The sequence below is a fragment of the Centropristis striata genome, chromosome 2 (genome assembly GCF_030273125.1).
Source record: "Centropristis striata isolate RG_2023a ecotype Rhode Island chromosome 2, C.striata_1.0, whole genome shotgun sequence".
In the NCBI taxonomy this organism is placed as follows: domain Eukaryota; kingdom Metazoa; phylum Chordata; class Actinopteri; order Perciformes; family Serranidae; genus Centropristis; species Centropristis striata.
The window spans coordinates 3386057-3401410 of record NC_081518.1 but is presented as its reverse complement, the minus strand read 5'-3'; the positions used below and the strand labels follow the sequence as shown (position 1 = coordinate 3401410).

The following is a 15354-nucleotide window of genomic DNA, read 5'->3' as shown; positions in this document are numbered from 1 at the left end:
GTATGATGAAATAGTCCTCATCCTTGATTAGCATTAAGTTAAAGGAGATCCAGATCAAAGTAATTCATGATATGGTACTGACAATTAAAACCATTGAACCAAACCATCTAGGGGGGTCCAAGGTCATGCCCCCCCAGGATAAAATGTATACCTTTTTAAGTAAAATGCATCAATCTTGTGCACTTTGAGAGCTAAATGTAAACCTCATATAACATTTTACACAGTTGGGTGATACTGTATTATAGAATATTTATTAATATCCTACTGTGACATTTTGTATCACTGCAGATCATTTTCTTCACTGGGATTCTTTTTCTCTCTATTCCAAGGGCACTTTATCCTGTTTTCTAACTTGGCATCTAATTGCGCTTTTCTACTACAGGTAGTTGCAAACTATTAATCCGCTTTTTGCTTCGTTATACATTGTGGTTTTGCTATCACTCGATGTAGCTGTCCATCATAGCGACACCACATGAAAGCAACGCCTCTTTCGTATTCCCTGTTCGTCGGCCCCAGAAAGGACTCTAGAAGGGCACTCATTAAGGCTGGTTAGGGTTAAAAAAAAAGAAAATAAAAGAATGAAAAGTATAAAAATCTACCTCTACCCTGTCCTGTACCAGTTTTGCGGTAACCTTGTTTTCATCCTTGTGTTTTTGCAGGCTACCCCGGCAGAGAGTCGAGCTGTGGTCATGACGGCCCCCACCATCGTCTACCCTCAGCAGGCCACTATAGTCCAACAGGACGGACGTCCTCTGGAGCAGACCAGGTGATTATCCACCGTCTCTAACACGGAAACGCTTCTCTTTTCTCCTTTTTTGGCTGTAAACAGAAACAATGTGTTACTGTGTCCTCTGTCAGGCCGCACAGTCCCAGAGCTCGCCTGGCCAGAAACTCCTCTGGAGGACCAATCACCACAGTCGGTGGGTGAAACCTCCACACACACACACACACACAGATTCTGGTTTTCATAAATCATGGGGACTGTAGTTTTAATCATCACTTGTGGGGACCACCCTTTCTAGAGGTTGTAGAGAGCTGAAAAAAAATGAGTAAACTTGCCATAACTCAGTTAGCCTATACACGCCTTCAAATCTCTGAAATGATGAAGTGATGTTTTAATCAAGCTTTATGGGGACATCTGGAAAAACCAGTAAACATGCTTTCAGGGTACATCATTCACAGATTATTTGGTGACTAATGGGGACCTACGTTTACACAAAACAATAAAAATTAGATACTTTTCTAAGAAGCCAATTCTATAATTGTGGAATTTGCAAAAATACTAAAACTTCAACTCAAACCTTGAAACATTACACACACACACACACACACACACACACACATATTGCAGCTTTAATTATTAACCGCAGCAATGTTATCATTAGCAACATTTGCTTTAGTCCGGCTCCAAACTGAAGTCACAGTATGTTGAAGTGTTTTTAAGGAGACATTTGTAACTCAGCTGTAAGATTTGTTGAACGATCCGTCTTCCCGAGGACGAATAAAAACAAAATGATGCTCTCACGCTGAGAAGTTACACAAGAAGCTTCAGCACACTAAGTTTGGTCATCGCTGTCCTGAGAGATGGATCTGTGTGTCCTCCCACGTGCCTCAGATGCTTCTGCTGCTGTAATTACTTCTGATTTTTAGCTTGTTGCCCTTTTCTGTGGAGAGGAGGAGATATAAAAACATCCCTGACTTGGCTGAACATCATCACCTGATTTATTGGCTCACATCCATCTAGAAGTTTTTATCAGCACGAGATTTATTACAGAGGAATCCCCCTTTGATATCTTGATAAGTGTGAACAACTCAAAAATGCCTTTTTTGAAGAATAACACAGTTATAATGACATAAGTCATAAAAAAAAAAGCAAAAACTCAACTTGAATTTCTTTAATGATTTTTTTTGTGCGTGGGTGTAAACAACCTGCAGTTCTGTTGGTTTTTTTTTTATCTCAAATTTTATTTCAATAATTGCAGCTTATACAGACATATATATACAAATTCACATTTAATACACCATTAAAGTATATGCATCAGGTCAAATATGTATAAATTATATGGTTAAACAAAAGTAACACAGACAAACAATAAGTTATTAAATAATAAAGTGTGTAAATGGAAATAAAGTAAAATAAAATGAAGATTACATGACTTTTATTGCATTAATATGGTCATGGCAGGTCTCCATCTGTTAACACATATATCTTTTCGAAGCCTCAAGTTATTTGTTTTATGTGATAGATTTCCCAGAGCTTCTCAATCCACATATTGCATGTTGGAGGGTTGTCTTATTCTCAGTGAATATTTGTCACGTGACCGTTTATCTCAGCAGAATCAATCAATTTAATGTTTTTAACAGGATCTAGTTATTCCAAACGGTTTGTTTTTGCCAACCTTTTAAATGAGAAATATCCAAATTTTAAGCTTCGTCTTGGTTACTTTTTTTCACGGAAACTTTCGTAACCATTGATGATCCGCTCAAGTTCAAATTTCAACGATAATGCTTGTTTTTACAGTTTCTTTTTGGTAATCTTTTAGAGAAAACATATGTTGCAGCTCTGCATTGACTTTACTTTAGCCCCGGCAGTTCACGCCTGCGTATTTCCTGACGTCTAAACAGTACAAAAAATATGGACTTAAAACAAGTGTGCTTGTGCGTGCATGTGTGTGTGTGTGTGTGTGTATTGTCCTCCTCAGACAGCACAGGTAACGTTATTGATCTGGTGAAGGATCAGCTGCCGGAGCTGCAGCTCTCTGAGGAGGACCGACAGAAGAACCTGGAGCTGCTGCAACAGGCCAAGAAGGTCAGCGACCGTTTCCTGACACGCCGAGGACGCCGCTCGCTCTCTGAGTCGCCCACAGGTAGAGACACACACACACACACACACACACAGAAAGACGTACACATACACACAGATAATAATGTTGTAATAATGTTTTGTTTTTTCTCTCAGGTCTTTCTCCAACTCCACCTCCAACTCCGTCGTCTTCACCAGTTTCCTCTAGAAGCAGCTCGCTGTCCTCATTTCCTCAAACTGGTAATACAAAAATCAAAAACAGCTATCACTGAAGTTTGCAAGAATTATTTTGTTGATTATTTTCTGCTCTTGCAGCTGGAGGACCCACAGAGGGAACCCATGGCAGCTCACAGCCGGCCGGGCAGGTGAAGAAATTATTGTTATTAAAACAAAAAATAACATTTACTTTCAGTGGGCAATGTTTTTATTTCCCTTTTTATTCGGGTTTTGAACTGGTCCAAGTATGGCTGGGCGATATGGGCCAAAAATCATATCCCGATATATTTAGGTTGAATATCGATATATGATATATAAATCCCGATATTTTTATCACAAAGTGAGAACAAATGTTCAGTCAAAGTCAAAGCCAGATATGACATGTCAGTCAAGTAGTTTTAATTTAATCAAAGCTCCATAAAGTGCACATTTAAATAAAATAAAAAAAATCTTAAATAAAAATAGCCTATGAAATAAAATAGGCCAATCTTGTTCTGAAATAAATATATTTACATGAGAAAAGAATAACGAACATAACAAAAGGACTAAATATGACAAATCCGAGTAAGGGCATCATTTATATATGAAGAAAGAAACATTTTTTTTAACTATATCGATATATGCGATATGGTTTCATATGGTTCCATATCTCATTTAAAAATATATCGATATATTTTTATATCGATATATATCGCCTAGCCCTAGGTCCAAGTAAGATAACACAAGAAAATCTACTTTGTTTTTCTCTCTTATAGCATCTTGAAGTTCCTCCAGGACGAGAACAGCCGGAGGTAACGAAGCAGGATCAGGAGGTCAGATCAACAGATTACCTTTCTGTGTTTTTGAATTTTTATTATTGCAGATATGATGATAATTTAAACCTACAGTGCAGAACTTTTGTCTCCAACCTCTGGCAGTAAGAGTCATTACACAAACACTATAGATAAGTGCTTATGTTGTATTCCTGCAGGTGAACTCACTGCAATTTGAAGAATAACACAGTTATAATGACATAAGTCACAAAAAAAGCAAAAACGCAACTTGAATGTTGTATATAATGTCCATATTTTGAGCTGACACCCTTGTATATTTCCATATTTTATATTTATTCTCCTTATTTAAGTTTTTCTTCGTTGACCACGAGAGAGCCCTGCACAAATATTCCTATGTGTTTGGACTGTGGTCTGTTAAAAAAATCAAATAAAAACCTTGAACCTTGAACCTAAAACATATTAATAATAGTTATAATCTTTCTTACTGCAGGGCAACAGGCTGTTGGTGGACTGGAAGCCCTCTGAGAAGAGGAAAGTCTCCTCTGGGACTCTAACGCCACGTTTTGCTGTTCAGAAGGAGAACTGTGATCCTGCTTTACCTAAGAGTCCTCCAGCAGTCGGGAAAGCAGACGAGGGACCTGGTCCGGGCCGAAACCCCAACCAGGCCCCGGCCACGGGGGTTGCCAAGCCCGTCCCCCGGCCCCCCATGCAGCAGGCCCCCTGCACAGCAGAGATCAAGACCATCGGGGCCTTCCCTCCACTCATGAGGGCGGTTTCCTGGGACGCTGTCGGCGGCCATAACTCTAGAAACGGAGCGCCGAGTTTCCCTCCTACAGCCGAGGAAAACTTCTCAGACTCGCCCAGAGATGCTGTGTTCAAGTCCTCAGGGTACAAAGACCTCCCGGCCCAGCAGGGGGGCGTTCAGAAACTGTCTAAGTTCAGAGAGGTAACGCATCGGTTCAGTAGACACCATGTCACACTGCAAAACAGGTGTTTAAAAACAAGATAAAAACACTAAATCTGAGGGAAATGATCTTGCATGCTGGTTTTAAAATGAGACTACTTAAAATTTTAACTTTGCAGCCTCAAAATAAGTGAAATACACTAAATATAAGCAATTACATATTTTGTTTTCTTACTTTTAGCAAATTAAGCTGAAGATTATTTAAAAATATATCTGTATTTAGAGAAAAAAATACTCAGTATTAGTGAAGAATGACTAAGTTTAAAAAGGTGTGTCTAAAAACCAGATAAAAACACTAAATTTGAGGGAAATGATCTTGTTGCATGGACAGATAATTTACCTTGACAAGATTTCTTAAATTAAGATTATTAAATCTAGAAATAAGCATGTTGAACACTTAAAATAAGATATTAACTCTTAAAACAAGATAAATTAAAGCTGCCAGCAGCGATGAACTGGCCCGAGCAGAGTGACCTGACAATTAATTGTTTCTTACCAAGATAAAAAAAATCATAATCTGTCTTTTTAGTGGTAATTTTTACATCTAATTTTTGGTCATTTCACGTCTTTTTCCTTCATTTTGTGTCTTTTTAATGGTCATTGTGTCTTTTTTTGGTCATTTTGTGTCTTTTTTGGTCAATTTGTGTCCTTTTAGTGGTCATTTTTACATATATTTTTGGTAATTTTGTGTCTTTTTTGATCATTTTGTGTCCTTTTTGGTCAATTTGTGTATTGTGTGTAAAATAAGAAATGAACCCTTAAAACAAGATAAATTATCTAACACTTCTAAATCTATATTTTTTTTTATCTTGGTAAGAAACAAATAATCATCAGGTCACTCTGCTCGGGCCAGTTCATCGCTGCTGGCAGCTTTAATTTATCTTGTTTTCAGAGTTAATTTCTTATTTTAAGCGTTCAACATGCTTATTTCTAGATTTAATAATCTTAATTTAAGAAATAATATCTGTCCATGCAGCAAGATCATTTCCCTCAGATTTAGTGTTTTTATCTTGTTTTTAGACCTTTTTTGCAGTGCAGTGTCATTACTGCTTACAGTTTCTGGAGTCTAATCCCTGTTTGTTGTTTTATGTTTGTGTGTTTGTGTATACAGGAGCACAAGCTGTTGCGTAACCAAAGCATTGTGGGATCCAAGCTACCAGACTTGAGTGAAGCTGCTGAACAGGAAAAAGGTAACAGTGCTTGTTTTCCCTCTTGTCCCTGTAAGACAGAAAGTCCTTTCAGCAGCACATTCAGCAGAGTCGCTGAGGGTGTGCACTTCCTGAGTCTCAGGGAAAATCTGTTCCAGTCACAAAATGATGATGATCTGTTCTTGGTTTTTTTCCTCTGTGCCACCCATTTACTGGCAACCTCATAACAGACAGAGACAAAAATGCTGTTTGCATTGTTCATCAGCAGATGGCATGATTGGCAAAGTGTGTGAGCCAAAGATGAAATGAGGAGATGGTTTTATGTTTTCTATGTGTTCTGGAAAGTGGTACTTGAGTCAGAGTTGAAGCACAAAGTTTGGTTTGAAATATATTGAGGAACCCTTTAAAATTAAATTATGACTTAAAATTAAATTATCTGACTCCAACACAAAATCCTCACCTATTTCTCTGTGCCGATCGTTTGATGGGGAATGATGAGCAGGAGACGTCTGAGTTCTCAGTTTAACTTCACTTTATTACAATTTGTCTAGAAATGTGCAGTTACAGAGTCTCTGGGTTCAAACTACACATCCCTGACATCACATTAGGCTGGTCATGTTCATGAAGGTTGAATCCAGTCAACTTTCCCTGAACCCTTTTTTATAACCTAACAGGTTTACTAAAAATTGTAGGTTGATCTTCTGCAGAAGGTGCTTCCTTTCGATCCGCTGATTTGTCAGTTTATTCAATATGTGGACACGTCATGTCACCAAGCAGAGAAGACAGTAATCTCTCTGCTCAGCAGATCATGTCCGTGACCTGTACAGATATTACTGGAGACACAGATTTTGCAATGTCCATATAAAATATATCTTTTTGTGATGATAGAATCTTACTCTAAGTAGGGCAGAGAAAGTTTAGGCAGATGGAGTAAATGTATTCAGTTTACCAATAGTTTAACAACAATATTAGCACATGAGCATTGTAGCAAAGCAGCTTGCATGATTATTTTTCAATACACAGAAAAGGTACACACGCATAGATAGTGACCTACGTCCACAGAGACAGACAACAGAGACAGAATAACAGATTATTCTAACAGACTTCACTTGGACTTGATTTGACTTGATTTGACTTGACTTGACTTGACTTGACTTGACTTGACTTAGACTTGACTTAGACTTGACTTAGACTTAGACTTGACTTGACTTGGGCTCAAGATTTGAGAAGCCAAAATGTTCAACTCTCAAGTTTTTAGCTAAAAAAATCTATTAACTATCAACACTTCTGTGAAGGAAGCTGTACATGTCTCAGTTATTTTTGAAAATCAACACTCAGAGCATCTAAAATTATCCAGAAAAAAAATCATCATTCATCTTGCAAAACTTTTTTTTTTTTTTTTACCTGTGGTCATGTTATAAACACAGGATACAAAAAGGACCAGTCTTTAATAAAAATAAAAAAAGACCTGGAAATAACAAAAAAATCCTCCAGTCTATCAAGCTTTAATGAATGATATAATGAAACATTTGCAGTTAGAAAAAATAAAATTCAACCTGAGAGGTGAGATAAATACCTTTTACACAATATGGCAGCCATTTATGGACTATTATACCAAATATAATCCCATGAAAAATTTACTGTAAATTTTAGAACACTTGACATCCTCCAAGTTGTATTATTACTATTTAAATCTCTTTCTTTTATTTGTAAACCTTATTATTATTGTTGTTTTGGTATTTGATTTGACTCCACCTAGGTTTTTGTTTGTTTGTTGTTGTTGTTTTTATTGCTTTTATTTTTCCACTATCATTCTGTTCTTTAATGTTGATTTGAAGCATAAATTAACATGCATCTTCTTTATTTTTGTATGTGAACGAAAGGAAAAAAACCCAATAAAGAGAAGTTGAAAAAAAAAAAAAAGACCTGGAAACACAGCAGTTTAGGATTAATTTATGCAACAATATGTCCTTCAGGTCCTCCGGTTTCTCCGGTCGCCACCAGTATTGAGGAGCAGAAGGAGCTGAAGGAGAAGTCTGACGCCATGCCAAACATTTCAGACGTGATGCTGAGAAAACTCAAACTCCACCGAGGTCTACCAGGCTGGTGTGTAACCAACCATTGTCTTTTGCCTTGTTTTTCTTGTCTAATTGCTATAAAAATATAACCCTTCTTACATCTTAATTTTACTGTGTACATGTAGAGAATGGGCATCACTCACCATACTAACAGATCCCCTTTGATTTCATTCCAGTGCGCCTCCTCTCACTGAGAAAGAAGTTGAGGTTGGTATCTGATCTGTTCAGGCTGATTTTCATGATGAAGCATTGGAAGTTTTGTCCATGCATGCTGCAGTTGATTTTTGCTTTCCTGTAGTCTTCTGCTTGGGGTTGTCTGCAATTTAAATGAAGAATTTAACAACTGGAGAAACATACTTATTACCTTTCTCGCCCAGAGTCAGTGGAGAAGCTTGGTTAGCTTCGCATAGCATTAAAAACTGGAAGTAATTAGCCTGGCTCCATTCAAGAAAAACTAAAATCTATTTACCAGCAACTTTACACATCATCAATTAACACGTTACTAGTGCATTGGCCGTGGGAAGTATGTATTCATATAGTGGGAGATTAAGTAGATTTTTCAATGATGGCCAAATGAGGTTGTGTGTGAAAGTGGGATGTACAATGAGGTGTAATACTCTTGAACTGTCAAAATGTAAAAGAGGAGGAGGTCATGTAGAATAATAAAGCAGGTGTTGGTGTGTGTGTGTTTGTCCGTGTGTGTGTGTGTGTGTGTGTGTGTGTGTGTCTGTCTGTCTGAAACTAGTGTGAAACTGATCATTTAGTGTGTAAAACTGGTCAGTTAGTGTGTAAAACTGGTCAGTTAGTGTGGAAAACTGGTCAGTTAGTATGTAAAACTGGTCAGTTAGTATGTAAAACTGGTCATTTAGTGTGTAAAACTGGTCAGTTAGTATGTAAAACTGGTCATTTAGTGTGTAAAACTGGTCAGTTAGTATGTAAAACTGGTCAGTTAGTGTGTTAAACTCGTCAGTTAGTATGTAAAACTGGTAATTTAGTGTGAAAACTGGTCAGTTAGTGTGTTAAACTCGTCAGTTAGTGTGTAAAACTGGTCATTTAGTGTGTCTAACTGCTTTTTCAAGCACACTCAATAAAACTAGAATTCGCCTCAAAAGATGTTCTGCTTCCAAAACAAAATATATCCAATGCCATATTCTCATGTCTGCCTTCAAAACGCTCCACAGTAATGCACCGTGTGCATGAGTCATCACACAGTGAGTCATCAAACTGTCCTCCAACAGTAATCTGTTTACTTTAAGATGAAACTGTGTTAGAACACCGTTTCACACACAGCAGTCACATCTATTGTTCCACTTGCAGCTGAACATTTGACACGTGTTCATGCATGTTCATAATACAGTTAATTACACCTTCATGAGAAAAGAAAAAAAAACTGGCTGCCTGAGTTTGGCGGAGTTCTGTCAACAGGAAAGTGTTTTTTGTTCCTGAATAGACCGAAGAGACTCGGAGTGATTTCCTGTGGAGAAAAATGCAAACATTACTGACGTTATCAGGCTGGGCTGCAGGCCTCTGGCCGCTCCCTCTGGGATTCATCTGGATCAGGACAGTCAGAGGTCGTAAATTTCCTCCCAGCCGAGGCCCTGAATGTTAGAAAACTGTGCTTTGATCAACGCAGCACAACATCAAGAGGTCAAATGTCCGACACGCAGCTTGTTCCCCGAGCTCGATTCTCCCTCACACGTAAAAAAGCTCATAAATATCATGCAAACAACCGCACTGACTCTCATTTAGCCTGTGTGTGTGTGTGTGTGTATGTGTGTGTCTGTGTGTCTGTGTGTGTGTGTCTGCGTGTCTGTGTCTGTGTCTCTCTGTGTGTGTGCGTGTGTCTGTCTGCGTGTGTGTGCATGTGTGTGTGCGTCTGTCTGTACGTGTGTCTGTGTGTGTGCGTGTATGAGGGGCATTTTATGCCAGCACACTATACTAAAACGCGTGTACAGCGCCTATGCGATGACATCAAACGTCTAACGTGCGCGTGTAAATTCCATTCACTTTCAATGGACAGACAGGCGTCACGTAGGCGTCACGCAGACGCTGTACACGCGTTGTTGCACATACGCCTACGTGACGGCTGCGTGACGGGTGAACTACGCCTCAAATACGTGACATGAAGACCCGCGTGACTGTACAATTCTACATAGGCGTACAGACACGCGTATTGCGAGTACACCAGATAACATGGGTGACGGGTGAAAAGTGCCACTAGCGAACGTAGTGGACGCCTGTGTGTGTGTGTAACGCGTGTACGCCTATAACAGTTCAGCTGTTACACAGAGTCTCAGCTTCATATGGTATTGTTTATAAGAAAGCACAACTTATAGATGAAGAGAAAGACTATCTCTTACTTACCAGATAAACTTAACGTTTTTCCGGCCAAAACCGGAGGCTTAATTAGCCTGTTTTAGGAGTGAAAGTCAGCAAAATGCAGCTTAAACAAAATGTTTTACCTCATTAGTTAACTACGAATGTCTGTAAAACATAATGGGACTGTGCATAAGTGCCGAATTGGGTTAAACAGTGTAGATATAAGGTCCGATGGAATCATATTGTGAACGGACTGCTGTCCACATGGCTACTGAATATTCATTAGATAGGTCCGCATGGCTACTTAATATTCAGGGTGACAGCGATTACGGCTTCTGCAGGCAGGTAAACCTACCTAATTACAGCTGGTGCGTAATGAACTGTGTGTCCGCGCGCGAAGCTGGGAACTGGCTGTGAGCGTTGCACTTTACTATTAGCCTACTATTTTTAAGTAGCTGAAATTATTTTAATTATCCCTTTCACCCTTGCTATCATTAAATATCAATTCGATATCATTCAAACCTAGAGAGAGAGAGAGAGAGAGAGAGAGAGAGAGAGAGAGAGAGAGAGAGAGAGAGAGAGAGAGAGAGAGAGAGAGAGAGAGATTTCGTTAACAAGAAAATAAAAACTGGCCTGAAAATAATAGAAATATCCTGACAGCTCTGTGGGGGCTTGGAGTTCATCTGTAAGTTGTGCTTTCTTATAAACAATACCATATACTCTGTGTAACAGCTGAACTGTTACACAGAGTAACACACTGTTAACTTACACGCGTTACACACACACACACAGGCGTCCACTACGTTCGCTCGTGGCACTTTTCATCATCATCTGGTGTACTCGCAATACGCGTGTCTGTAAACACGCCTATTAATCAGACTTTATGCTGGCACAGGCGACGCATTCTAGGCGTTTAAGTATAGTGTGCTGGCATAAAATACCCCTCATAGTGCGTGTGTGTGTGTCTGTATGTGTGTCCGTGTGTGTGTGTGTGTGTGTGTGCGTGTGTGTGTGTCTGTGTGTGTCTGTATGTGTGTCTCTGTGTGTGTCTGCGTGTGTGCATGTGTGTGTCTGTGTGTCTGTGTGTCTGCGTGTGTGTGTGTGTGTATGCATGTGTGCGTGTGTGTCTGTGTCTGTGTGTCTGTATGTGTGTCTCTGTGTGAGTCTGCGTGTGTGCGTGTGTGTGTGTGTGTCTGTGTGTCTGTATGTGTGTCTCTGTGTGTGTCTGCGTGTGTGTCTGTGTGTGTGTGTGTGTGTGTGTGTGTGTGTGTGTGTCTGCCTGCGTGTGTGTGTGTGTGTGTGCATGTGTGTGTGTGTGTGCGTCTGTGTGTGTGTGTGTATGCCTGTGTGTGTCTGTGTGTGTGTCTGTATGTGTGTGTGTGTGTGTGTGTGTGTGTGTCTGGGTGTGTGTGTGTGTGTGTGTGTGTGTGTGTCTGTCTGTCTGTCTGTCTGTCTGTGTGTGTGTGTGTGTGTGTGTGTGTGTATGTGTGTGTGTATTCCTGTGTGTGTGTGTCTGTGTGTGTGTGTGTGTGTGTGTGTGTCTGTTTGTCTGTGTCTGTGTATGTGTGTGTGTATTCCTGTGTGTGTGTGTGTGTGTGTGTGTGTGTCTGTGTGTGTGTGTGTATTCCTGTGTGTGTGTGTGTGTGTGTGTGTGCTGCCATCACCAGCAGCTCATTTCTTTTAATGTACTGTTTAATGTGCCGTTCTGAGAGTTATATTGCAGTAACTTCCTCCCTGCAGAACGCATTCATCCAGCTGTCGTTGGCATTTCGAAATGACAACTACACCCTGGAGATGAGGCTCAAACAGGCGGAGAGGGAGAGAAACCTGACGGAGGAAGACACCGAGAAAGAACTAGAAGAGTTCAAAAGAGCACTGAAGGTCAGTCCTCGACAAAAAAAACAAAAAAACATGATATTAAGATAGAGAAGAAGAATTCTCTCTGGCTCCTTTTAGTGCTCTTTCTCTGCTTAATGTTTCCTGGAAACGTCCCACAGTAAATATTTATCTTGTCCCAGTCCAAGCCCAGATACAGGTACATCACAAAAAAATAGAATATCATGAAAAAGTTCAATCTTTTTTTGTCAATCATTTCAGAAAGTGAAACTCGTATATTACATAGATTCATTACACATAGAGTAACGCTGTAATAATGCATTAATCACGCAAAAGGAGGCCCAACTCTTTTGATAATTTTGTGCCTCTTTTTGGTCATTTTACGTCATGTTTTGGTCATTATATGTATTTCCTTGGTATTTTATGTCTCTTTTGGGTAATTTTGTGTCTTTTTTTTTGTCATTTTGTGTCTTTTTTTTGTCATTTTTGTGTCTTTTTGGTCATTTGGTGGGGGGGGGGGTTGTATCTGTTTGGTCATTTTATGTATTTTTCTGGTTATGTTGTGTCTCTTTTTGGTAATTTTGTGTCTTTAATTTTGTCATTTTTGTGTCCTTTTGGTCATTTTGTGTATTTTCTTGGTTATGTTGGTAACAAAGGACAATAAATCCATTTAAACTCAGTCATTTTATAGATTACAAGTACATCTCAAAAAACAGGCTTGAAATATTTCACTCTGTGTCATGAATCTAAATAATATACGAGTTTCACTTTCTGAAAAATTGACAACAAATATTGAACTTTTTCACGATATTCAAATTTTTTTAGATGTACCTGTACATCAGTTTTGACCCAGAATATCACAATTTGTGCCTTTGTACTAATAATGTAACTTATGATAATATGACAATCATAGGCGGCCATTTTTCTGCAGAGCAAGTACTTTCACTTTTGATACTTTAGGTATATTTTACACCTAACATATATTTTTTTTAAATGCTCTTCTTCTTTTTCTCTTTTTCTCTTCTTTTCTTCTTTAACGTATAGCACTCCTGTAGCGATGACAGTTGGCTCTTAAAGTTCTGTACTTACTTGATTCCTGTCTAGTACCCTCAGGTTGAATGCACTTATTTTAAGTCACTTTGGACAAAAGCGTCAGCTAAATGACATGTAATGTGAGTTTGAATGCAGAGCTTTTGTAGCAGAGTAACATTGTTGTACAGGTACCTTTACTTACCTGTCCATAGAGCAGTAGTTCTCAACCTTTTTGAGTCGCGATCCCCAATTTAACATCCATGTTGTCCGCCACCCCCGCTCACTGAACACAATCTCACGCGCACAGTTCAGATCACCCAAAAAAAGAAACAAAATGACCAAAAAAAGGAAACAAAATGACCAAAAAAGACTCAAAATGACCACAAAATGACCAAAAAAGACACAAAATTACCCAAAAAAGACACAAAATTACCCAAAAAAGAAACAAAATGACACAAAAAAGACACAAAATTACCCAAAAAAGACACAAAATTACCCCAAAAAGAAACAAAATGACCAAAAAAGACACAAAATTACCCAAAAAAGACACAAAATTACCCCAAAAAGAAACAAAATGACCAAAAAAAGACACAAAATTACCCAAAAAAGACACAAAATTACCCCAAAAAGAAACAAAATGACCAAAAAAAGACACAAAATTACTCAAAAAAGACACAACTACTCCTGTCCATAGAGCAGTAGTTCTCACCCTTTTTGAGTCGTGGCCCCAATTTAACATGCATGTTGTCCGCGACCCCCGCTCACTGAACACAATCTCACGTGCACAGTTCAGATCACCCAAAAAAAGAAACAAAATGACCAAAAAAAGGAAACAAAATGACCAAAAAAAGGAAACAAAATGACCAGAAAAGAAACAAAATGACACAAAAAAGACACAAAATTACCCAAAAAAGAAACAAAATGACCAAAAAAAGACACAAAATTACCCAAAAAAGAAACAAAATGACCAAAAAAAGACATTAAATGACCAAAAAGACTAAAACACATTAACACATGAACACTTTAACACAGTGGAGACAGAGCTGACTTCCAAAATGATTTGACGACCCCCAGAAATTATTTTGTGACCCCAATTGGGGTCCAATTTGTAACACCATGTTGTTGTGTTTCTTGCAGCTGACGTCCCCACAGTGGCAGAACCTGGAGCAGCGCGAGGCGTACCAGCGCTTCATAGAGACGGTGGCGGTGCTGCACCGGCTGGCCACGAGGCTCTCCAGCAGGTCGGAGATCGTCGGAGCGGTTCGACAGGTGAACTTCTGCAAAAAACACACATAGACGACGATGCAAAGGGAGGAAATGCAGCAGAGTTAGTGGCAGAGAGAAAGCTGCATTGTGATAATATACTGTACATGTTGTTGTTTGAAAGATACTGTCCTCGGTGGGATTTCTCGGGGCCACTGGGATGTCTGTTTGGCAGCATTTTAGAAATGATGGGGAAGATTTTTATCTGTCTGACATCACGCTGGCCAAAGCAAACAGCAGTTAAAGAGCAAGATTTACTGTTTTTGCAGTACAAAGGCCTTCAGCTATTCATAATGCCAAACCATTCAGATAAATTATAGCCTTCTTTGGTCTATTAATATAACTCTAATTACAAGGCTCCAGCAGTTTCACAGAAATGAAGACCCTTATAAAAGTTTTGATCCAGTTCAGATCATTAGGAGTCACTGGATTGACTTTCAGTTGGTTTCCTTGGCAGCAATAAGGCTTCACACAGTTTGTGTTTATTGCAAATGATTAATAACTGAGAGGATCACATGCTGTTTCTGTTGCTCATATATTGTCTTTTCTTGACTTTTTTTCTTCATGCAACAGGAGAAACGTATGAACAAGGCCACTGAGGTCATGATGCAATATGTGGAGAACCTGAAAAGAACGTATGAGAAGGACCACGCAGAGCTGATGGAGTTTAAGAAGCTCGCCAACCAGAACTCAAGTCGCTGTTATGGAGGATCTGTAGACACTGGAGGTGAGACTGATCTGTTAAAAACATGCAGGTAAAGCACAGGAGACACACACTGGAAAAAGGTGTGTCTAAAAACAAGATTGGTTATATTGAGAAATAAGCATATTGTGCGCTTAAAATAAGAAATTAACTCTCTTAAAACAAGATAAATTAAAGCTGCCAGCAGCGATGAACTGGCCCGAGCAGAGTGACCTGATG

At 39.1% G+C, this 15354-nt stretch overlaps 1 protein-coding gene across 1 annotated transcript in view; it reads left to right on the top strand.

The window, feature by feature from the left end:
* The window catches only part of mrvi1 (murine retrovirus integration site 1 homolog), a 28043-nt gene that overhangs the window by 3595 nt on the left and 9094 nt on the right, over positions 1–15354 (top strand). The window contains exons 2-14 of the mRNA XM_059356701.1: positions 660–766; positions 859–920; positions 2703–2867; positions 2960–3043; positions 3119–3168; positions 3775–3831; positions 4283–4738; positions 5868–5946; positions 7881–8010; positions 8159–8189; positions 12042–12182; positions 14307–14438; positions 15006–15159. Coding sequence (XP_059212684.1) covers positions 660–766; positions 859–920; positions 2703–2867; positions 2960–3043; positions 3119–3168; positions 3775–3831; positions 4283–4738; positions 5868–5946; positions 7881–8010; positions 8159–8189; positions 12042–12182; positions 14307–14438; positions 15006–15159 — 1648 coding nt within the window. The remainder of the gene's footprint in view (positions 1–659; positions 767–858; positions 921–2702; positions 2868–2959; positions 3044–3118; positions 3169–3774; positions 3832–4282; positions 4739–5867; positions 5947–7880; positions 8011–8158; positions 8190–12041; positions 12183–14306; positions 14439–15005; positions 15160–15354) is intronic.